The 26,453-nt window shown below is 35.5% G+C and overlaps 1 protein-coding gene across 20 annotated transcripts in view; it reads right to left on the reverse strand.

The window, feature by feature from the left end:
- The window catches only part of LCOR (ligand dependent nuclear receptor corepressor), a 136,727-nt gene that overhangs the window by 63,791 nt on the left and 46,483 nt on the right, over positions 1 to 26,453 (reverse strand). For all 20 annotated transcript variants that reach the window (XM_057530437.1, XM_057530432.1, XM_057530440.1 and 17 more), the window contains 2 exons: positions 10,714 to 10,779; positions 10,292 to 10,371 (listed from right to left, as the gene is read on the reverse strand). Coding sequence is in view for 9 of the 20 variants with exons in the window: in XM_057530432.1 (XP_057386415.1) it covers positions 10,292 to 10,371; positions 10,714 to 10,779 (146 nt within the window). In the remaining 11 variants the exon portion in view is untranslated. The remainder of the gene's footprint in view (positions 1 to 10,291; positions 10,372 to 10,713; positions 10,780 to 26,453) is intronic.

A 26,453-nucleotide genomic window follows, 5' to 3' on the forward strand; every position in this document is an offset into this window, starting at 1 on the left:
AAAGATTTAATATTGTTAAGACGTCAATACTACCCCAAATCATTTACACATTTAATATACCCCCCCATCAAAATCCCAATGGTGTTTTTTGTAGAAATACAAAAATCCATTCTAATATTCATATGGAATCTCAAGGGACTCCAAATAGCCAAAACAACTTTGAAAAAGAGAAAAAAGTTGGAGGTATCACACTTTCTAATTTTAAAACTTATTACAAAGCTACAGTAATCAAAACAATATGGTACTTCGGTTGTTTCCATATCTTGGCAATTGTAAATAATGTTGCAATGAACATGGAGTGCATATATCTTTTCCAATTAGTTTTTGTAATCTTTGGATAAATACCCAAAGTGGGATAGCTGGATCATATGGTAGTTCTGTTCTTAATTTTTTTGAGGAATCTCCACACTGTTTTCCATAGTGGCTATACCAATTTACATTCCCACCAACTGTGTATAAGGGTTCCCTTTTCTCCACATCAATGAATGGATAAAGAAGATGTGGTATATATCTATAATGGAATATTATTCAGCCATAAAAAGATGAAATCTTGCCATTTGTGACAACATGGATAAAACTTGAGGGTATTAAGTTAAGTGAAATAAGTCAGATGGAGAAAGACAAATACCATGTGATTTTACCCCTGTGTGGAATATAACAAACAAAACCAAAAGAACAAAATAATGAACAAACCAAACCAAACACATAGATACTAAGAATGGTGGGGGGGAGATAAAGGGTATCAACTGTATGGTGATTTTTGGTGGTGAGCATGTTGTACTGTATATATAAGTAGAAATATAATATGCACACATAAAACATATAATGTTATAAACCAGTTATATCAATTAAAAATAAATTTTAAAAAACCAATGTGGTACTGACATAAACACAGACACATAGAATAATGGAATAGAATAGAGAGTCCAGAAATAAACCCTCACATATATGGCCAAACGATTTTTGACAAGGGTGCCAAGACCATTCAACAGGGGAAAAGACCAATGGTGTTGGGAAAACTGGATAACCACATGTAAAAAGCATAAAGTTGGATCCTTACCTTATAACATATACAAAAATAAACTCAAAATGGATAAAGACCTAAAACTATAAAACCCTCTGAAGAAAACATAGTGGGAAAAGCTTCATAACATTGGATTTGGCAATGATTTTTTGGATATAACACCAAAAAAACAGGCAGCAAAAGTAAAAATAGATGAACTGGTTTACATCAAAATTTTAAAAACTTCTGTTTATCAAATGACATAATCAACAGAGTGAAAAGGCAACCTACAAACTGGGAGAAAATATTTGCAAATCATATATTTGATAGGGGCTGAATATTCACAAAGAACTCCTACAACTCAACAACAACAAAACTTGATTTAAAAATGGGGAAGGTACTTGACAGACATTTCTCCAAAGATGATAAACAAATAAACAACAAACACATGAAAAGATGCTCAACATCACAAATTATTAGGGAATGCAAATTAAAACCATAATGAGATACCATCTTCCGTCCATTAAAATGGCTATGTAAAAATAAAAAATAAACAAAAAACAACAAATGTTGGCAAGGATGTGGATAAACTGAAATCCTTATGCACTGTTGGTGGGAATGTAAAATGGGGCAACTGATGTGGAAAAAGTTTGGTGGTCCCCCAAAAAACAGAACTACCATATGATCCAGCAATTCTACTTCTGGGTACTTATCCAAAGGAAACAAAAACACCAACTCAAAAAGATGTTCACTGCAGCATTAATTACAATAGCCAAGATATGGAAGTAACCTAAGTGTCCGTAGATGTATGAATGGCTAAAGAAAATGTGGTCGGTCCAACTATCTACACACACACACACACACACACACACACACACACACACACACACTGGAATAACACTAAGCTTTTTATGGAAATCTTGCCATTTGTGACAACATGGATACACCTTGAGGGCATCATACTAAATAAGTCAGACAAAGACAAATATTGTATGACATCACTTTTATGTGGAATCTAAAAACAAAACAAAACACCTGAACTCATAGAGAACAGACTGGTGGTGGTGGGAGGGCGCAAAATGGGTGAGGGTAGTCAAAAAGTACAAACTTCCAGTTGCAAAATCAGTAAGTTTTAGGGATGTAATGTGTAGCATGGTGATTGTAGTTAATGATACTGTATTATAGGGACTTCCCTGGTGGCAGAGTGGTTAAGAATCCGCCTGCCAATGCAGGGGACACGGGTTCGAGCCCTGGTCTGGGAAGATCCTACATGCCGTGGAGCAACTAAGCCCATGTGCCACAACTACTGAGCCCGCGTGCCTAGAGCCCGTGCTCCGCAACAAGAGAAGCCACCGCCATGAGAAGCCCACGCACCACAACGAAGAGAGTAGCCCCCGCTCACGGCAACTAGAGAAAGCCCACGTGCGGCAACAAAGACCCAGCGCAGCCAAAAATAAATAAATAAAATAAATTTGTAAAAAAAAAAAAATTACTGTATTATATATTTGAAAGTTGCTAAGAGAATAAATCTTAAAGTTCTTATCACAAGAAAAAGAAACTATAACTATGTGTGGTGATGGATGTTAACTAGACTTACTGTGATGATCATTTTGCAACATACACAAATACTGACCATTATGTTGAACACCTGAAACTAGCAAGTTATATTTCAATTATACAAGAGGAATAAAGTTACTATAGCCTATTCCCCCTTGTTATTTTTTTAAAACACTGCCTTCATAGTTGAGAGTTCCTCACTGTTCTTTGCCCTCAGTGTGAGCAAGTCAATTAGCCAGGATTCTTATACTTAGGCATTCTTACCTCGCTGAATTCCTGCCAACTGTTAACACCTGCAGTTACACTGACTATATTCTAATTTCAATAAGAATCTCTCATCACCGTTCAGTAACTAATTTCTTGTTGGTTTTTGCCTTCTTCAACTGTTCCGTCCTTTTAATAACTAATTTCTTCCTCTCCTCCAGTTTCTTTTCTTTCAAGAGTATAAATATTATGTGTTTCCCCCTCCTCCCCAAAACATCTTTACTTAAACCAACTGCCCATTCCTTCTATGGTCCTGTTTCCTTCATCACCCCTGACACTGACAACTTTTCAAACTAGTAGTCTATATCCGTTTCTTAACTCCCACACCACTTATTCATTAACCCTGTCAGACTTATAGTCTGGCTCCCACAACCAGTGTTCTTGAGAAGCTATTCTCTCAAAGCCCAGTGGAGTATGTTTGGGGGTACTTACTCAACCCATTTAGGGTCCATTTTGGGAAATGGCATAGAAGTCCATATTACAGCAACAAACGTGACAATCCATCTCCCTACTTATCACCCAGGATGGGGCCAGGAAGTTGTCTGATTCAAGATGGGCAACCCATTTATTCTATGATTCTACCTTCCTGTCAATCTGATTCTTCTTCCTACTTTCTAAAATGAAGGTTTTCTTCAGTTCTCACTATTTTGAGCTTTACCTCTCACCGAAGACTTCACCTGCTCAAATAAACCAATCATTGTATGTATTCAGGAACACTCCAAATATGTATTCAGCTCAGACCTCTTCTTTCAACTCAATTTCCACAACTCTGTCTCCTGGACACTTCCAACTAAATGCTTACTTTCATCACAAACTGCTTCCAGCTAATAACCTCATTATCCTCACCATAAAAATTGGCCACTACACCTTTCCCCGTCTCACTTTTCAACCTCTGTTAATTCACCATGCTAAGTCAACCTGGCTTAGAAAGCCTAACATCAGTATCACTTCACTCTCCCTTATCTATACATTTATGTAATCATTAAGTTTCAGCAATTCTTTATTCTAGATTTTCTACATACATCCCTTCCTTATGCATCTGCACAGCCAAGACCCTAGTTCAGGCTTATTTTCTGGATGATTACAAGAACCTCTTCTAATTTTCTCTCCATTACATCCTAAAAATAACTATCAAATTAACTGTTCTAAAACACAGATCCTTTTAAGGTTCACATTGAATTCGATCTCCTTGATTAAGCAAATTCCAGTGTCATCTGTTGCACCTCTCAACTGCTACGTACTTGTATTTTCTTGTGTTATCTACTACCTTTTCAAATATTACATATGAGAATGAAGGAGGGAATTTTACTCTCAACATCAGAGCTCTGATTCTGGGCAAGCAGGATAGAGGATTTAAATCTCCCTAATTTAGATCTCCTTTAATTCCATTAGCCACCCATGGTCTCACCAACATTCCATAAGCAAGGAGGGATCCACTTTTTACTTCTTTGGTATACTTTCTGGTTTATCACAGAACCAGACATTCAATAAATCTGCCAAATGATCAGTATGATTAGTATATTGGTTAACTCTAACCACACAAAATTGGATACAGTTAATCTCCGATTAATGGTTTCTCCAAGTCTGTATGTTTGTTTTAGGGGGAAAAAGTCCACAGATCGGGAGTATATATTAAAAAAACACAAAACACACACACACACAAACTGCCCCCGCCCCCAAAAAAACCTCTGATATTTAATCTTGGATGAGCACTGATTCACTGTGTCAAGTGGTTTTCCTGAATCTTTTAAAATAATCTATAAAAGGCCTCTGGAAACACAACAAGGTTAGGTCTTGCAATTTAGATTTGTACAATTAACTGAGCAAGTAGTTAATCATGTATTAATTTGTGGTATCCATTTAACTCCACCCTGTATCTATTTAAGTCTCACAAGTAAATAACCCTTAAACTTCTCATATTTGTTTCTTCTTTCTCAGTCTTAATAGACAGGTACTATATTGATACATTTTTCTTCCACAGTTCATTTTATATAATAGGTACTATGAATACTTACTGAGTTGTGGTACTCTGGGACAAGATGACAGACAAGTCATTATCTAACAGCACTGAATATGCCCAAACTAATAATTCAACACAAATACATGCTATAGAATACAATGAGAAAATAATAACTAGATTTAGTATCTGCTCTTACTATAAATTTCAATGTGCTAAAATAGAAATAAAAATTAAAATGTTAGGGTTTCCCTGGTGGCGCAGTGGTTGAGAATCTGCCTGCCAATGCAGGGGACACGGGTTCGAGCCCTGGTCTGGGAAGATCACACATGCCGCGGAGCGACTAGGCCCGTGAGCCACAATTGCTGAGCCTGCGCGTCTGGAGCGTGTGCTCCGCAACAAGAGAGGCCGTGATAGTGAGAGGCTCGCGCACCGCGATGAAGAGTGGCCCCCACTTGCCGCAACTAGAGAAAGCCCTCGCACAGAAACGAAGACCCAACACAGCCATAAATAAATAAATTAATTAATTAAATTAAAAAAAATTAAAATGTTAGAAGGATATATCTAAACTTCTAATTAGTGTATACTCACAAAACAGAGGAAACTATGAAATGTTCAGAGTAAACACATGACAGACTAATGAAATCTATCTAGTTACATGATTCCTGAGGGTAGATGGGCACTGAAAGAGATCTATAATGTGACTCTAGTCTTATCGCTGGTTACTTACAAAAATAAATGCTCTGCTGCACCCAGGATGTGCCCCTCCTGTGTCTGCCTATCCAGACCTATATTCTTCAAAAATGCAGCTCAAGTCCCAACTTCTTAAAACATTCTCCTAATATGCTAGTCAAATACTGAACTTACTAACAGTCTTATAATAAACTTAAGAGCATAAACATTTTATATTTTTGTACAACATCCCATCTTACATTATCCTTAGTTACTAAAACATCCATGCTCTTTACTCTATACTTGCTATCTCTACTCTATCCATGTACAAGAACAGCCATTACTATAGACTGATTCATTGCTTAGAATTAGTCCATTTTTAGGGATATGAAATAGTGAAAGTAATTTTTAATTCTTCCCATCTCTCCAATACTCTCTCACTACTATTGGATCAGCTGTTCATACTATCAACACGATCCTACAATTAATAAAAGCCTCACAAGATGGTTTCTAATAGATACAGAAAGAAATACAGATGTATATATACATATATTTAAGTAAACATACATATTTCCTAGCTCAGACAACTGACGAGGCCTAGAAGCAGTGATGTTCTAGTACCAATGAGTATACCTAGTACCTTGGTTTCTTATACAATTTTCCAAATAAAAGAAACTAGGATTCCTTGGAGAAATCCAGGGTTGGGGAAGGGAAAGCAAAGATACGTGTGGAACATATTTTGGTGCCAAAAAGTAAAGAAATGATAGAAACATGTTTAAAAAAAAAAAAAGATGAAGAGCCAACCTGAATGGGCTCTCAATGGCCAAATCCAGAACAATTCAAACTACAAAATAAACAATGATTGTAATAAATTATAACCAAAAGAAAATAAGAATATGTAAGTCCATATTGATAGGTAAACAAACAAAAACATAAATAGAGAAGGGAAACCTCTTCCTTACAGTAGGTTTCCAGCTAACAGAGGTTGAAGAAATAATACAAATAGAAAATCATCATCCGGTAAACACCATAGTAGTAATTTTTTCAGGCAAGATTCATCAATTGATGTTAAAATTAATGTATGATAAGAAACTAGTATGATGAGAAAAAGATATTCACAAAATCTCAAAGCACGTCTCCACAATTTCCACAAAAGGGAAAAAAACAGAAACCTTACAGTAGAGAAAACTGGCAGACACCATCTTAACCAAGTGATCAAAGTAAACATCACCATGTGTTTCCCAATATGGTGCACTAAGGATGACACAACATCAATTCTGTACAGTTCTTGCCAAAAATGCATAACCTGAATTCAATCACGAGGAATCATCAGAAAAACTTAAATTGAGGGGCATTCTACAAATCAATTTGCCAGCATTCTTCAAAACTGTCAATGTTATGAAAGGCAAAGAAAAACTGAGAACTATTCCAGACTAAAGGAGACTAAGGAGACATGACAACTAAATACAAAGTGTGATCCTAGATTGGCTCCTGGACCAGAAAAATGACATTACTGGGGTAACTGGTGAATTCTGAAAGGCTTGCAGATTTTACTATTGTATCAATGTTAATTTCGTGATTTTTGTAACTGTACCGTGGTTACATAAGATGTTAACATTTGAGAAACCTGGGTAAAGGGTATAGAGGAATTCTTCTTATTATTTTTGCAACTGTTTTATATGTCTAAAATAATTTTAAAAAGAAGCTAAGAAAAAGTAAAAAGCCTCATGAGTGAATAATACACAGAGAACTTTGTATATATGCTTGGCACATGTAAGCACTCACAACAGTTAGCTATTAATATTATAATTCTCCAACTTTATTAAGCATGCTGACTTCTTAGTTCCTCATTTAGTAAATACTTTAGAATGTCTACTACATGCCCAACAAACAGGAAAGGAAGGAAAGAAAGAAAAAGCCAAGCAAGGCAGGCAGGCAGGTAGGCAGTGACGCCTAGCACATCTGAGACTGGCTATTTCAAATATACTCATGCCCATTTACACTCTTACTCTCTCCCCCTTTCAAACTGAGTAATCCCAAATGCTTCTTAATTCTTACTCGACCATTTTGTTATCAAAATGCATGTATTCTAAAAACATGGATCAAATCCCAGCTATGTGACTTTGCCCATAACTTAGTCTCTGTGACCCTTCCCATATCTTTATTTGTAAAACTGGGATGTCTTTAACCAACTTTATAGCGTTGTTGTGAGACTAAATGGAAACAAAAGTAAATGACACATAGTATATGCTCAAAAAAAATGTTAGTTGTCTTTCCCTTACAAATTATATTTTCTAACTGCTGAAGTGTAGATGAACAATTGTTTTACTAATTTCTAGCTGAATATTTGTTATATTTTCTGAAGAGGCAACTTCATTTTTCATCTAGATATTTTAAAAAGTAAATATAAATAATGTATTTACTTTATCCATTCTAACAGTCAGTATCCAATGAAAATCCAACTAAAAAATATGCATAACCTCCATCTCATTCCCAAATATCAGACCAGTATTTCTAACAGCTTTTCCAAACATTATCTAGACATCTCACCATGCCAACCCCAACTTAAGATTCTAATATTGTGCTCTATGCTGCCACCTCTTGGCTGTTACCATTCTCTCCACATATTTCTTCTATTTTTGGAATCTTAAGTCAGCCAAGCCTCAACCCAATGGATACATTTAATTTCCAGATTCTAGTGCTTCTCAGATAAGATGCTCCAAATGCCTGCAAAGAGTTTCAACAAAATCACTTTAAATCTAACACAACTAAAGCTATACATTTGACAAGTTATATATTCTAGGCTCTCTCTTCCTATTTTCCATAGACATTATGGCTGTCTCTGAAAAAAATAAATGCCCAAGACAGATAGTGAAATGCCTAATGGAGAAAACCAGCTTTCCCAGATCTAGCTTGGTTTTCAAACGGAAATATTCTTCCTAATTAGAATACTAACTAAAAATTATAGAACTACGAACAGTAAGAACAGCTGCTACATGGTTAAATGCTACATGGTTCCATGCGTTGCTATTTCTGTTTTCTTCTAAAAATATTCATGCAATATTTTATCCTCATATAGCAATGGAAAACTCAATCATATTACAAGACTATACTCTACTCAATTATTGAACATAGAAAGGCTTTCCTCCCAAACCAATTCTGAAAGAAAGGTAATTAATCATTGGCTCCTTCTATGCTACCAAAATGCCTATTAAATAACTTCAATAGACAGTCACAACACGTATGCGTGTGCACGCACACACGCACAGACACACACAGTTTAAAATGATGAACTTTAACTTCATTGGTAGCTGCTTAATTTTCTGGCCTTTTTCAAACCACAGTAAATTTCAAAACACTTTACTCATTAATTCAATAAAAACAGAACATCCTGGATAATCACAGCAAACACTTTTTCATGTACTTAAGCAAGAAAAAGATACCACAAAAGAAGAACGTTAAGAAGCTCTTAAACTGGCTTTGATTTTAAAGCTACTTTCCAACAATGGTAAATAATGGTAAAGTGGCCAAATGCAGGGGTACGAAGAAGCATGTCATGTTTCATGGTCTTCAGAGGTTGACAGTGTAGTCAGGAACACAAGATTCAAACACAGAAAAGGATAAACAACAAAAGGCAGAATATTACTTGACAAATAATTGGTATAATATTTACTACAACAGTGTGAAGGGTGGAAACAGCAATAAGAGCAGAGGTGTACCATTAATAAGAAAGGGGAGTCAAGGTAAGAGTAAGAGCAAGGGGAACTTCAAGCTATAAAGAACAACGGGTATGCAATGTTGTAGTTCAAATGGTAAAAGCATGTTGTTTAATACAAATGATCAGACCAGTTTTGCATGGAAGACTAGTGGGGTAGCATTAGAAAGAGAAGTGGACTGACCTGTGGAGGGTACTGAGGCACTGAGCATTAGGCTAATGAATCCCAAAGATAATTGTAAAGTCACTGGAGACTGAGTGCAGGGTAACATTTCCACACCATCTGAGGGGTGAGGGTCAGGGGGAGGTAGGGAGGAGAGGGGTTTAACCATGTAGCAGTGTTTAACACACTGAAGAAAACTAAAAAAGACCAATCATGTTATTTCAGTAGTCCAGAAATAATGCTAATGGTCTGAACTATGGTGACGACTGTAGAAAGAAAAAGAATGGAAGAACTGATAGAACCTGGTCAATGATTTGAAGTTAGAAGTGTACAGGGGAGAGGAAGGAATTAAAAATGTTTCCAAAGCTTTAAAGCAGGGAACAGAAATACCAAAAAAAGAAACATAAGACAGTAAACCATTATTAATAAATGTTTCCAACAATTGAAGTGTTTCTAAACCGGAATTCTTTTTATGTTTAACACAAAGCAATAAAACAACAGAAATGCAAAGGTACAGCCAATTTTTACAACTGAACACAAACAGCATCCATGCTCATATATTATGAAGAAACATACTAAAGCATAAACCACAGTCCATCATAAATCTACATGAATTAGTAACTACTTGATCCAGATCCACATTACTGTCCGAATGACTCCCATTACGTGAATTACCATACATTTCATATTTAAAATAAACACAACAGTTTGAGACCTAGTTCATTATTCTGCCTAGTGAACTAAATAAAAAGACCAATGCATGTTGGGATACAGATTTCTCAATAGGCTAATCAACAGACTAGAAACAGTCTAAATTGCAAAACTGAGTTACTATCAAAACTTTTATGAATAAATATGGAATCAGTACTCCTACAAATCCTCCAACAAAGTAACCAAATTTTGGAAAAATAAAAACTATAAAATACCACACTAGACAAGTTTCACAAGTTTCTTGGTTACCTTTACTTTATCTCTTCTCAAGCAACAGAACAGACAATTTTCATCAAAAGTCCAATCAGAAATGCTTTCAGGTTCACAGTCTGCAAAAATAGTAAGAATAACAAATTAACAGTTACAAGAGAGGATTTTTCAGGAAACAAATGAGAACTAATTTCAAAAATATTATTTATTTTAACAACAAAAACACCCCTCACTAAGTAGTAGACAGATTCCTTATTTGCAATAATTGCTCACTAGTTAATACACCTTATTCATACATATATCTGCATTATCAACCACACACAAAAAGATGCTTACATGGATATAGCTTCAACCCACATAAAACTGTGAATAAAAAGGAGAAGGAGATTGGGGCTTAAATCACCAAGGTATCATTTATGTCACCAGGAAGAATTTGAAATGCCAAAAAAATTTTTGAATACCTTTAAATAAACTGAGATCTTTTAATAATGCAGGTCCAAACAGCCCTTCAAGAATACTTTCAAACCCTAAAAGGATGAAAAAAAATCCATTATTACAATAATATTCCCTAAAGTAAATTTAACCTTGTTGCATGAAAAAACAATGGTGTTTTCTTCCAATTCTCAAGGACCTCCAGATTATTACTCATGGGATGCTGAGGAGAGTATATGACCAATCTAAAAGGAGCATTTGCATTTTTGTCAGTGATTAACACTCAATACAAATTCAGAGCCCATTCCAAGACAATACAAAACAACAGTAGAAATAACCAATGAAGGAATGGAAATTCATGAGATCTCTTACTATCTTACAAAATTCCAAATACCTCTTTACATAAACTTTCAAACTTCATTTTAAAAAGCACCTTCCCCAATGAAAGAGTCAAACTGCTTCAAAATTTCCACAATATTCTGGGTTAATCTAAATGGCATGTTTCTGAATATGAACTGAGATAACAGATTCTTCAATCTAACAGTATTTTTTTTTAATTAATTAATTTATTTATTTATTTTTGGCTGTGCTGGGTCTTCGTGTCTGCGCGAGGGCTTTCTCCAGTTGCGGCAAGCGGGGGCCACTCCTCATCGCGGTGCGCGGGCCTCTCACTATCGCGGCCTCTCTTGTTGCGGAGCACAGGCTCCAGACGCGCAGGCTCAGTAGTTGTGGCACACGGGCCCAGTTGCTCCGCGGCGTGTGGGATCTTCCCAGACCAGGGCTCGAACCCGTGTCCCCTGCATTAGCAGGCAGATTCTCAACCACTGCGCCACCAGGGAAGCCTAACAGCATTTTTTAAGAAGGAACTGAAAACAACATGTGTATCACATGCACACATAAAAAGCCCATTTTAATATTATAAAAGAAAAAGACTTCTGTAATTAGTTCACATTGCCACAGTAACTACTCACTGGTTCCTTTATGAAGCTAGAACCCACTAATTACACATACAAAAAGAAAGAGAGAGAGAGAAAGAGAATTCAAATATACCTATACATAGATGTTTAAACTATTACCACTCTCAATCAGTACAAAGTAGAAAATGAGGGGACTTCCCTGGTGGTCCAGTGGTTAAGAATCCGCCTTCCAATGCAAGGGACACAGGTTCAATCCCTGGTCACGGAAATAAGATCCCACATGCCACAGGGCAACTAAGCCCACGTGCCGTAACTACTGAGCCTGTGCGCTCTAGAGCCTGTGCGCCACAACTAGAGAGCCCACGCACCACAACTACTGACCCATGCACAACTAGAGAGCCTGCGTGCTGCAACTACTGAGCCTGCGTGCCACAACTAGGGAGAAGCCCGCGCACTGCAATAGAAGATCCTGCGAGCCACAACTAACACCCGACACAGCCAAATAAATTTAAAAAAATATTAAAAAGAATTCCTTTAGAAAGTTCTAAAAAAAAAGTAGAAAATGAAAACAAACCAAAAAAAACCTTTTCTAATTTATTATCTCAAATGTTGCTGATTAACTCAATGAAAAACAATGTAAAAATATCTTTGCCATCTTGCTGTTTTCTATGGATTAAGAGTAAGGAGGAAAATGCAAAAGAGAATCAAACTGTACCTTTATACAACATAACAAATAATTCATTAGTGCAGCAGTTCCCAAATTATGTATCATGGACCTCATTAGGAGCTCAAATAATTACAAGAGGTCCATGAATCCATGTCCTTTAAGCATGACCTTTAGAAAGAATAGGCCTTGTACATACAACTTTTCAAATGCACACAAATATTATTGCAATTAAGAAAATATATAAAGTGTTACTGAATTCCTAGTAGTTTGGGGCACTATGTATTTTGTCACATAATCTATTATCACCTAAGGGTTTATAATTTTTTTTAATTGCTAAAAAAGTACTCTTATGTTCAAAAGTGAGGGAACCACTAATGTAAATACTATAGCCAGGTGGATACATGAGGTCCACAAACAGGGACATTTCCTAACCACAAATACAATCACCATAAAGGGTTTGGAAAGTAAGGGAGTAGAAAAGATGGTCCCTAGAAACAGTATTTTATCTGGTTGTAAGAGTAACATTGTAATGTAAGGGATTTCTTTGTCCTTAATATTAAGCCATCATTTTCAATAAGGTAATCCCTAGAGTTTGTAGTATCTGCACTGTAGTTAGAGAGCTGATTTTTCTAAACTATTTTCATGATTTCTAGATTCTAGATTTTTCATTTATTATTAAGGATTAATTGTTTTTCAACTCTCCTTCGTTCTTCCCATCAAAATGATTCCAAGGACATCAGCAAAACCAAACTACCCATTCAAGCAAATGGGAGGTATCTATCCTGTTTATTATTTGCCTACTATAATTAAAACACTGTCCACTAAATTACTATGTCCTCTCTTCCCTACACTAGGGAGGAGAGAAAGTGTTGGGCTAAGGGTTTTGAGGGTGGGGAGGTGGTGATGAGGGAATGAGAAAGAATTGCTAGATACTGCCTATCTTGGGCCTGCTAACTAGATATTTTCAACACTAACTTAAAAAAAAAAAAATCCTGCAGCTGCCTCTAAAGCCCTCTCGTCCCCAAAATGGATTTCTGACTTCACAAATATTAATGAAAGCACTTCAATATCTGGCAAGTACCAAGTACACACTGCAAATAACTAAAGGGGATTACAGGTGGCCCTTACTCTGAAGAGCAAATCTAACAGGCTTTCACCTGGGTTTATATGAAATTATAACAAATTCCAAATGTGGATGCTTAGCCATAAATTCTTGAAAGGGAAAAATGTAAATACAGCAAAAAATAATACTAAGAAAGAAAAAAAGCAAATAAAAGCCTTGGGAGATAAAACTTTAAAAATTACAAAAGATAACAGAATCGGAAAGAATAACAGAATAAGAACTTCATCAATAACACACAAACACTAACAAAAACTGAATCATATTATCAAAGAGCAGTGAAAGGGACAGAGCAAAAAGAATCAAACAAGAAAAAAAATCTGGTCATAAATGCAAAGATTTAACCACAACTAATTTTGATCAAAACAGTAACTGTAAACAAGTCACTTCTCTTTTGCTCACGTCTGCAGCGATACATTAAACTGTACAAATACTGATCAGACATTGTTAAGTCATATTTTGCTTCCCCCTGTTAACTGAATTTAATGCCACTCAGTTTTATTAATACTAAAATACTGAATTTAGCAGTTGCATAGCAACAAGGAATGTCTCGCGCTATGCTTGACATTAACAAAAGGCAAACAAGAAAAGAACAAATGTATTCAAAATTTATACCATGATCTCACAAAAAAGCCATGAAGATCAATAAACAAAATGCCATGGAAAATTAAATAAATAATGAAAAAGACAGCTATGTCCTTATGTTCAATCACCAGGGCCTTAAAAGCACCTGTATGTAATATATTATTACACGTAAAGAAATATTAATAATTTTATTGAGCATGACTACTGGCCAAAGAATTCCTATCCAACATTGCAACTGGAATCAAAGCTGGTCTCCAATCCCTTTCTCGCTGCAACCTGAAGACAATCACTGTGTCTTCAGACAGTATTCCTGAACACTACTTTAACAATGTGATCATCTGTTCAGAAAAACCCCACTTTGTTTAAAAAACAAATCCCAAATTCCTAAGTCCAGCAATCAAAACTATTTATAATTTGACCCTAACCTACCACTGACAGTCTTATTTCTCAGAACTTTCCTGCTCATTCTCACAGCTCCAGCCAGGTTGGTATTCTAATCTATTCAGTCATCTATTATTTCTACCTCCTAATATTTTCTCAAGCCTTTTCATTTCACCTCTGCCCAAATAAATTACTTCCTTCAAAGCACTCTTCAGTTTGTTCAACAAATAGATATTCGCTTATCCAACATATATTAACTGAAAGCCTACCACCTATCAGGGACAGTGGCGGGCACTGAGTAGGCAGGCAATGATGAACAGATATGGTGTCTGCCCTCATGAAGCCTGAGTTTCCAGTTTTCTCGTTCTCAGAATTCACATATCACTCCCCCCACTTTTAAATAAATGTCAACTGCCTTATGTTTTCTCTTTTCTGTCACATGTAAAGCCCTATGTAAGTATTCTGTAATACAAAATTTGTCATAGGCTAGCTAAACACTGTTTTTGTTTTTCCTTCTATATGTTTATGTCTTATCTCCTCAAGGAGATTTAATGCTTCAAGAAGGCTAGGAAGGGAGGTCTTTCCTGTTTCCCACAAGGTTCCTCTTATACTAGGGCTCTATGTGCCTGGTTTTTAGCTTCTGCTTTGAATAACCTAGCTCTCAAAAACAAAAGACAGAAGATTAAAATTACTCATACATTACCCTCTTCAACCTAAATCATAATCTCTACTCTATTTCTAACCAAAATGGGGAAAGCAGATTATGAAAAGTAACAAGATAGGGACATATCAAATATATAGCCAACTAATAAGCAACAGCCTGTACTTTTGAAATAAAGCAAAATATTATGAATGGAATGAAAATATGGTTCATGACTCTTGGGAACGTCTCCTCTGAGATAACAGTACAGAGATGATCAGTCTGAGAGATAAAGAGGGGCTGAAGGAAAACTAGGAGCATATCAGAAAATCAGTAATTTTCACATCAAGGTCCCTTGGATATCTTGCAAAACTTGGTGCCCGGTATAAAAGAGCTCAATCTTCAACAGAGTATTATTATTTTATAAAATATCAGTTCAAAGGTACGTGCTGGTAACGATCATCAACTAATAGCTTAATAAACAAAGAGGAGAATGATAGTATCTGGAGTTCTTTGCTTAAAACTCAGGGTTTTAAACTTGCAAATACCACACTCAACTTCATTACAAGTGAGTGCCAAAATGAATAATTAAAAAGCACCAGATTATACAATCTTTCACATGCAATCCAAAGGAATATAAGGTAATTAATCCCTTTTTACTGATGTTCCAGCTATTTCAGTGTGTCATACAACCAAATAAGTCTGGATGAACTTCTACAGGTAATGAGCAAAAACCAGGCTCCTCTTCTCATTACTTTACACAATCCACCCCTGCTGGACAGCTACACTCATTAAGAGTTCTTCCTCTCTCCCTGAGCATCTGCTTCCGGCCCATGCTCTGTGAGGAACCCATTTGCTGGCTTACTTATCACCCTGAGAATTACCCAGCACAAGAACTGATGAAAAAGAATGGGCATCATCAGAAAATCTACAAACAACAAATGCTGGAGAGGGTGTAGAGAAAAGGGAACCCTCTTGCACTGTTGGTGGGAATGTAAATTGATACAGCCACTATGGAGAACAGTATGGAGGTTCCTTAAAAAACTAAAAATAGAATTACCATACGACCCAGCAATCCCACCACTGGGCATATACCCAGAGAAAACCATAATTCAAAAAGCCACATGCACCCCAATGTTCACTGCAGCACTATTTACAATAGCCAGGTCATGGAAGCAACCTAAATGCCCATCGACAGATGAATGGATAAAGAAGATGTGGTACATATACACAGTGGAATATTACTCAGCCATAAAAAGGATGAAATTGGATCATCTGTAGAGACGTGGATGGACCTAGAGACTATCATACAGAATGAAATCAGAAAGAGAAAAACAAGTATTGTATATTAACGCATACATGTGTAATCTAGAAAAATGGTACAGATGAACTAGTGTGCAAGGCAGAAATAGAGACACGAATGTAGAGAACAAACGTATGGACACCAAAGGGGGAAAGCAGGGTTGGAGGGGTGGTGGGATGAATTGGGAGATTGGGATTGACCTATATACACTAATATGTGTAAAACAGATAACTAATAAGAACCTGCTGTATAAAAAAATAAAATAAAATTCAAAAAAGAAAAAAAAACTGATGAAAAACTTGACCAGACATACTGAAGACAAACAATACCCCAGTCAAAACTAACAGCCCAAACTGAAACAGAATTAATGAAGAAAAACATCAGAGATTGAAGAAAAATTATAAATAGTATTTCTATTGAAACCAGGGAAGAACAGCATTTAAAACAAAAAGCAAGCTGCTCTGGAAAAGGAGTGGAGAATATGTGCTTGGGGAGGGGAAAAAAGAAAAACGAAACTGCCAAAAAACCAAATGGAGGTATTAAGTAGAAAAATATACATCAAATTAGTGATTTAAAAAGCCAATTTAAGAAATGTCCTCACAATGCATAGTAAATCTGCAGACACAGAAATCATGAGAAAAAGATTAGAGATGAGGAGGAGGCCAGGATATTCATTATCTGTGAAATAGGATTTCCAGAACAAGAAAGAGCAAAGAATATAAATTTTTAAAAATTAAATTTAAGAAATGGGGGTAGGGGCTTCCCTGGTGGCGCAGTGGTTGGGAGTCTGCCTGCTAGTGCGGGGGACACGGGTTCGAGCCCTGGTCTGGGAGGATCCCACATGCCGCGGAGCGACTAGGCCCGTGAGCCACAATTACTGAGCCTGCGCGTCTGGAGCCTGTGCTCTGCAACAAGAGAGGCCGCGATAGTGAGAGGCCCGCGCACCGCGATGAAGAGTGGCCCCCGCTTACCGCAACTAGAGAAAGCCCTAACACAGAAACGAAGACCCAACACAGCCAAAAATAAAAATAAATAAATAAATTAAAAAAAAAAAAAAAAAAAGAAATGGGGGTAGGGTGAGGGGGAAGAAGGAGGAGAAGGAAAAGAAAACTTCCTAATGTTGAATACTGTCTTGAGTCTTCATATTTAATGTGCTCTGAGAAGTACTGGGGCAGAATACGCAGGGGAAAACAAAGCATATATACATGTAAAAACTCTCCTGGCAGAATATCTGAATTTCAAAAATAGAAGTTTAAAAGCTCCAAATAAGGAGAAAATTTTACTTAATTTTACATAAAATAAGAAGAAAGGGATTTAGAATGACAGGCATTTCATCAGTAAAAGTAAATGCTAAAAGCCAATGGAAGTATGCTCACAAAATTCTGAGGGTAAAAAAACCTCACTTTTTTTAGCTAATCTATTTTTCACAGATATGAGTAAAATAAAGAAATTACTGGATATGCTATGATTTGGAAAATAGGACAGCCATTTACTCTGGGTACTAGCAACAGTCACTTAAAGTAGTTGAGCTAAAAAAAAAAATTCAGAACAAAGACCTAAAAATGGAAAACACTGTTTATATAAAAAATAATGGTAAGCAATATACCAGTAAAACTAACAGTTAAGTATAAACAGTTGTTACTAATATGGGGGGGGGATTCAGTTTAATATAACATATAAGAAAGGATTCTTTAAATAGATAAACACAATATAATTTTTTAAATTAATGATTTAGGAATAACATCCCAAACTATTACAACACAATCTTGGGTGAAAAAGTAAGAGTAAAATATGCTTAAGTAAAGTATGTAAGATCAAGTGTGCATGTGGGATGAGGGAACAACTTATAACAGTCATTACTCTTTGATGTTGATAAGAAAATGTAGCTTTAAATTTGCTTAAAACGTATGGATAAAGCTGAAGAATTTCCAATCACCAGAGGAAATAGAGAACAACCAAAAAAGATCAACTATAAAAGTAAATAAAATTAAAAACTAAACAAAAAGCAAGCATGCTAAACAAGAAACACAAAAAATAATTTCAGGAATAGTATCAACCGTGTACATGTTACAATAAATGTTACTCAACTGAATTAACTACGTAAAAGAGAAAAAAGTGTCAGGTAGGGCATAGCAATATGCAGTTCATAACAGACTCAAAGTGACATAGATATGCTGAAACTAAAGAGGGAGGCATAGATATGAGAAAAATGTAAAAAAAAGAGAAAAGAAAGCAATAAAGGTGGCAGTAACAATCAGAAAAAGAATTATTCAAGGATAAAAGCGTAAAACATAGATAACTAATAAGAACCTGCTGTATAGCACAGGGAACTCTACTCAATACTCTGTAATGGCGTATATGGGAAAAGAGTCTTAAAAAAAAAAAAAGAAAGAGTGGATACATGGAAATGTATAACTGTTTCACTTTGCTCTACACCTGAAACTAACACAACATTGTAAAGCCACTACACTCCAATAAAAATTTTTTTAAAAAGCATAAAACAAAAAAGTGAAGAATTTTTCAATTACTAAAGGGCTAATCTATTTTATGAGTGAAACTGACCTATAATTTTTTTTTTCTTATATATGTTTGGGTTTGGCAACTGTCCTCCTCGAAAGAGTTGAGATATATTTCCTTTTTTCCTACTTTCTTAAAGAGGTAACAGAAAATTGGGAAGCTTTCTTCCTTAAAAGTTGGGAAGAACTCAAATCTAAAGCATTCTGGGCTTATTCTCTTTGATATAAGAGTTTTAATTATTAAATTTATTTAATAGAAATAGAACAATTCAAGCTTTTTATTTCTTCTTGAATCAGTTTTTGGTAAGTTATATTTTTCTTTAATTTCAAAATTATTGGCATATGGTTGATAGTATTTTCCCTTATCTTTTTAAAAGTTGTGGTAAAATGTACATAATATAAAATTTATCACTTTAATCATTTTTAAGTTTACCATTACATATATTTACACTGTTTGCACCATCACCCATCTCCAGTACTTTTTTCATCTTGCAAAACTGCAACTCTATACCCATTAAATAGTAACTCCCTATTTCCTCCTACTCCCAGTCCTGCCAACCGCCATTCTACTTTCTGTCTATACAAATGTGACTATTGCACACCTCTTAAGTGGAATAACAGAGTATATATTTGTCATTTAGTGACTGGCTTACTTCATTTAGCATAATATCTTCACGGTTCATCCATCCTGCAGCATGTGACAGGACTTCTGTCCCTTTTAAGGCTGAATAACATTCCACTGATGCATAGATCATATTTTGTTTATCCATTCATACATCGATGGACACAAGTTGCTTCTACCTTTTGGCTAGTATAAAACACTGCTATAAATCCCTTATCTTTTAAATCTCCTCTTCATCTGTAGTCTTCATTTTCATAATATTATTTATTTATGTCTTTTATTCCTTGATCAATCTTACCAGGCTTGTTTTCTTAGTTCCCCCTCCCAATTCACTTTTGACTTTTCTTGATCTTCTCTAATATATCTTTGTTTTCTGGTTCATTAATTTTCACTAAGTTTCATTATCTCTCTATTTTCTTTGGGTTTATTCTGCTGTTCTTTTTCTAACTTATGACAGAAGCGTAGTTCACTTATTTTCAAGTTTTCCTTTTTTTTTTTTAAACAAAGTATAGGAGTGATTTAAGAGAATTAAACCTTAATTATTTTGTATTAAAAAGTAATCTAGGATAAATAAAATGTATATCCATATAATGAGAATATTATTACAATAAGGATGAATGAACTTCAAAACATTATGCTAAGTGAAAAAGGCCAGAAATAAAAGATTACATACTATATGTTTCTGTTTATATGAAATGTCCAGAAAATACAAATCTATAGCGATAGAAAGTAGTGTTTTCCTAGGGCTGGGAGTGAAAATGAGAATGACTGCAAATGGACACCACATTTCTTTTCAAGGTGATGGATTTATTCTAACAGATTTTGGTGATGGCTGCACAACTTGGTAAATATAATAAAAATCAGTGAATTGTATACTTAAAATGGGTGAATTGTAAGGTGTATAAATTATATGTTAATAAAGCTGTTAACAAAATAAGTATGCGTATTTGGTAAATATTTATAATGCTTTAAGAAAACTTGGCCTGTTAGAGAGCCAGCCTTGGAATTTTAATCTGAAATGTAGAACTGAATAGCTGATTTACGCCTGGTTGTAGGCTGAAATCTTACTAAGTTTATATACTGTATTAGAATTCTTACACAACTTAAGAATAATCACATTTATAAGTTTAAATTATATTTACAAAATTTTTTCAAAGTATCTAAGAAGGTTTTGTTAAATCAATATTTAAGAAGAAAATATCTATAGTTTTAGATTAAAATGTTTTAAGAGTTAACTAAAATATTTATCAGAAGTGTAAGTTTGGAGTAAGATCTATATTTTAGGAGAATGAGGTTTTAAATTTATAAATTTAAATAAACTGAACATTAAATTAGAAATTGAAGTAACTATGCATTATCTTTTCTATATACAAAGTCACCCTAAATCTCACACTTAATAACAAGAACTAATCAAGTGTTTTGTACAGAGCTCAGCAGTGTGGGGATATAGGGGAAATGTTTAAAATATATGCTCTGCCGTTAAGATTTACACACATTTCTGCTACCACACATATACTGACAACTCGCCAATCTCTTATCTCTTGCTCCAGACGTTATTTCTAATTGCCTGCTTCATATCATCACCAAGATATCCCAAATACCTCCAAAAATCCAAACCAAAATCATTCTACCCCTTTTCCCTCATCTCAACCAGTGATGATCCCTGTATTCCTTACCAGGAAAATGGCATCACTAACCCCTTCCCCCAAGACATTCAGATTACAAATCTCACTCAGTCATGATTCCATTCTTTCCCTACATCAGTCAGTCCTATTCATTCTAATTACGAAAGATCCATCCAAATCTATTCTCTTTTATCCACCCCTAAATTCAGGCCTTCACCATTTCTTACCTTAATAATTATAGTACATGTCACTCATGTTGGTAATAATAGATAATAATTGAGCCCTTAGCTGGTATCAAGCAAGCACTGTATCAGGTACTTCATACCCATTATGATAAAATCTTCAGGGGACCACTGTAAAACAGGTATTATTACTACCTAATACATTTAAGAAAATAGAAGACTGAAGCAGCTATTTTTTTCATACAACTACGAAGACGCAGAGCCTAGGTTTAAAACCAGGCTGGTGATTCTAAAGCCCAGGCTTTTCACTTTTTCACACGACCTGCTAATAACATCTCAACTTTTCATTCATCTGACTATTTAAAACATCCCCTATACCATCAAATCCACCAGAATCCAACTTTCACACTGCCACGAAACCTCTTCCATCTTTTCCTGGTTTTAAAAATCTTTGATGGCTTTCCACTGACAATACTGAAGACTTCAAATTCCTGGCTGGCATGCAAGATCACTGAGGGTCTGTCTAGTCCCAAACTACCTTTTCAGTCTGCCCTGCCGTTTTCTTTCTACATATGCTATGCTCTGGGCAGACGATTTATTGGTCGTTACATACATGTCAATGCTTCCATGCCTTTAAAGTACAGCAAGCCCTCTGCCCAGAATGTTCTTCTGCAACCTTTAATCCAGTTAATTCTAAGGCATCCCTTATCTCAGCCCATAAGCCCCAGGCAAAGTTAAGAACATCCTCAACAGCGCTGAAGTTGTACTACTAGTAAACTATACTTCAATTTTTCCTTTTTTTTTTTTGGCATTTTATCTACTAGATTTTGAGCAAAGAACTGGAGCCTATTCATCTTTTTCTTAACATCAGCCTGCCTGTTCCTTAACTGCAGTGTTTGTTGGATGAATACAAACACACCCTTCCTAATGCCTACATCCTATTTACCTAAGTGATTTAAGATTTTATAATGACTCTATTTCGTGTGTCTCGTATGCTGAAGACCCAAAGAAATGCAAATAAATGAAACAGAAGGGCAAGTGACATCTAATGGAAAAAGGTTCCTGTATCTATGAACTAAAACCAGAATTAATTAATGGCTTGCTTTGCTGCCCCATGAACAGAGATGACAGGACACTTTTTTTGTGCAAAGCTGTAATCACAGCAAAGAGAGAAATAAACTGAGAGATGAAGTACTGAAAAACAGTGGTATTAATACACTAAGGAGGGAAAAGGAATACATACTGAGTAGCTGGAACACTACTGAAATAATTTCATACAATGGTATTTACATACATTATGCCATAAATGAGATTCCAAGATGTTAAGTAACCAAAACTGCAAAGGTAGTAAGTAACTAGGTCAGATGAATTTAGTTCTTTGGAACTCCCAGGACAGTTTTGGTTCATTTTTTTCTGTTATATCAAACTGTCTTGGGTAGAGTAATTATGCTAAAAAGAAGCCATTTAAATGCAAATCTGAAGTTGATTAGGAATAAGTCAATTACATCAGGAGTTCACAATCTGTGGGCCACAATTCCTTAGAGGAACTCACAGTCATTACAAGGTCAGTATGTCCACATACATGAGCACTGTTTGTAAATTAAAATGTGCTTGCACAGAGTCACTACTTTTCTAAACGCATTTTTTCGCTATGAACAAAATGCATTATTTCTTTAAAAAGCATTACTGAATTCATAATAGCCTTTTGTCATTACATATTTTCTCAGATACTAAAAATATTATATGAGAGATCAGCGATATCTATTGCCTTTTAGAAAAGCTGTTGTTTCTGAGCCTCCTCCTGTCCTTGATAGACTATAGATACTTATTTATTTCTATTTATTGAGCGTCTACTATGAGTCAGTCACTAGAATGCAGCTGTGAAAAACACAGACAAAAGTCCTTATCTTGGAACTTTAATTCTGGCAGAGGAGACAAATGATATAAATAAGGATGACGATGATAATGAATAATATGTGGTGAGGGTAAGTAAAAGAAGAACTGGTCAAAGAAGAATACAGCAGACTGGAAAAGACTCTAGGAGGCTGAATTTTTGAGCACTGAATGGAGTGAGCAAGCCAATGTAGATATCCAAGACAAAGGAACGTTCTAGGCAGAGGGAATAGTACTGAAGCAGTAAATGGTATGAAGTACGGTATATGTGAGAAACAGCAAGAAAGTTGGTTGGTATGGTCTGAGCAAAGTGAATAAGATGGAAAGCAGAACATGAGATCAGAGCTCTAGAGGCAAGATCACAGAGGCTATGGTGAGAAGATTGAGGTTTGAAATTAAGAGAAATCCACTAGCTTTACATTTGGGTAGTGGTGGAAGTAATGTGATCAGATTTATACTGTTTAAGTTTACCAGCTGGCTGCACAGATAACTGATTATAAGTAAAACATTATAATGAGACTATTATTACAATAGCCTTGGCAAGAGAAAATGGTGACTTAAACCGGAATGGCAGTAATGGAGGTAGAAAGTAATGACAGGTTATAGAGTATATATTGAAGATTAAACCAATTTGCTTTGATGATGCAGTAGATGTAGAATGAGGGAAAGGACACTTAGGCTTTTTTTGGTCGAGAGCTGGGTGAATGGTAATGTAACTTTCTAAGAGAAGACTGGAGGAGAAACAGGTTGGACAGACACAAATCTAGTTCAGTTTTGGACACATTAAGTCTGACTTGTCTCTTGCAGATCAAAGTGGATGCATGCAGGAAACAACTGGATAGGTGAGTTTGAAGTAGGAGACACTGGGATCAGGGATATAAAACTGGAAATCATCAAAGTACAGACAGAATTTAAAGCCTTAGAACTAGATGAGATCTTATCCACTCAATGAGGGCAGACAAAAAGGACCCAATCAAAAAATGTGCAGAAGACTTAAATAGACATTTCTCCAGAGAAGACATACAGATGACCAATAAGCTCATGAAATGATGCTCAAGACTGCTAATTAGAGAAATGTAAATCAAAACTACAACGAGGTATCACCTTACTCTGGTCAGAATGGCCATCATCAAAAAGTCCAAAAATAATAAATGCTGGAGAGGGTGTAGAGAAAAGGAAACCCTCCTACACTGCTGGTGGGAATGTAAGTTGGTACAGCCACTATGGAAAACAGTATGGAGATTCCTTAAAAAACTAAAAGCAGAGTTGCCATATGATCCAGCAATCCCACTCCTGGGCATATATATGGGCAAAACTCTAGTTTGAAAAGATACATGCACCCCACACAGACACAATGTTCATAGCAGCACTATTTACAACAGCCAAGACATGGGAGCAACCTAAATGTCTATTGACAGATGAATGAACAAAGATGTGGCATATATGTACAGTGGAATACTACTCAGCCATAAAAAAGAATGAAACGTGGGGAATTCCCTGGTGGTCCAGTGGTTAGGACTCTGTACTTCCACTTCAGGGAGCATCGGTTCAATCCCTGGTTGGGGAACTAAGATCCTGCATGCTGTGAGGCGTGGTAAGTGAGTAAGTAAAGTAAGTAAGTAAGTAAGTAAGTAAATAAATAAATAGAGTTCTACTTGCTGTTAAAAAAAAGAAAAAAAGAATGAAATTTCCAGCAACATGGATGGAACTAGAAATTATCATATTAAGTGAAGTAAGCCAGTGAAAGACTAATATCATATGATATCACTTATATGTGAAATCTAAAAAAAAAAAAAGATACAAATGAACTTATTTACAAAATAGAAACAGACTCACAGACATAGAAAACAAACTTATGGTTACCAAAGGGAAAAGGGGGTGAGGGAGGGATAAATTAGGAGTTTGGGATTAGCAGATACAAACTACTATATATAAGACAGATAAACAACAAGGTCCTACTATATAGTGTAGGGAACTATACTCAGTATCTTGTAATAAACTATAAAGGAAAAGAATATGAACAAAAGGAAAAAAGAAAGGACAAAGAAGACTGAATACTAGAGCATTCCAAGATTTACCAATTAGGAAGGAAAAGAGACTGAAAATATAACCATGTCTTATTCATGGTTATACTTCCATCATCTGGCAAACATGTTGGTTTCGTAAGGGCTCAAAAAACACTGCTGATCTGAACTACCATATATGGCATGTAATTAAATGCATATTACACCACCCTACCTCTCATACAAGAGATGATTTTGAAAGGAAGCATATCCCTTTTGATAAAACCAAACACATTTCCTTAAACATATCTAATTTGCAAAATTAAAAAATCATTACTTTATAACACATCTCCAACACACCTTAATATATAGCAGTACAAAATATCAAACTTCAATCTGGCCCCCAATGGAATAAGCTTCACCATGTTTTAGAAATTTTAAAATTACATTAAAGTTTGAGCTAGCTTTCAGATTTATATAATCTTTACATATAAAGTAAATTCTTTATAGTTTCTCTCTGCTCAACAGTATTCAATCATTACCTAATGCCTGCAGAGTAAATTCCAAACTATGAAGTCTAGCTTTTAAATCCTTCCTAAAGTGAACCTTTTCAACATCCTCTCCAAATGTCCTTCAAGCACACTCAACTCAAAGTACTCTGTTTCTCAAATACACCTTGCTTTTGCTTATCTCAGTCCCTCGCCTCACCCTGTTTCTTCTGCCTAAGACGGTCTTCTCTCAGATCTCGAGAGTCTTGATCCTGCTTGGTCTTCAAGGACATAGCTCAAAAGTTATCTTTCCTCCCAACTGACTCCTAGTATCCTTTGCTTCATCTGTCTTGAATTTTCAACACAAATGCATATGTTTCATGTATCCAACTGAATTTTACATACTCCAGGAAGTAAGAGACTAGTAGTTAAGAACATGGATTCTGGAGCCAGATTACCTGGGTTCAAATTTCTGACTGTGTGTTATAACAGTTCTATGGCCTTGGGCAAGTTATTTGTCTTCTTTATGTCTCACCTTCCTTGGCTATAAAATTGTTTTGATCTCAAAAAATTTAGATAATTAAGTAAATATCTGCAAACTGTTTAGAATAGTATCTGAAAGCATAATAGAAGCACTATATCATAAAATGTTTGGAAAAGGAAGAAAGGGAGAGGGGTTGTATTTTGGTTTGTAACTCCTTTTTTTTTTTTCCTTATGTGATTAAAAAGACAGCTACATACAAAAATAATCAAAAGTTTATGTTGATGGGCATACAATGTATAAAGATGTAATCTGCAACAATACAATAACAACCTAAAGTAGAGGG

The sequence above is a fragment of the Balaenoptera acutorostrata genome, chromosome 16 (assembly GCF_949987535.1).
Source record: "Balaenoptera acutorostrata chromosome 16, mBalAcu1.1, whole genome shotgun sequence".
NCBI lineage: Eukaryota > Metazoa > Chordata > Mammalia > Artiodactyla > Balaenopteridae > Balaenoptera > Balaenoptera acutorostrata.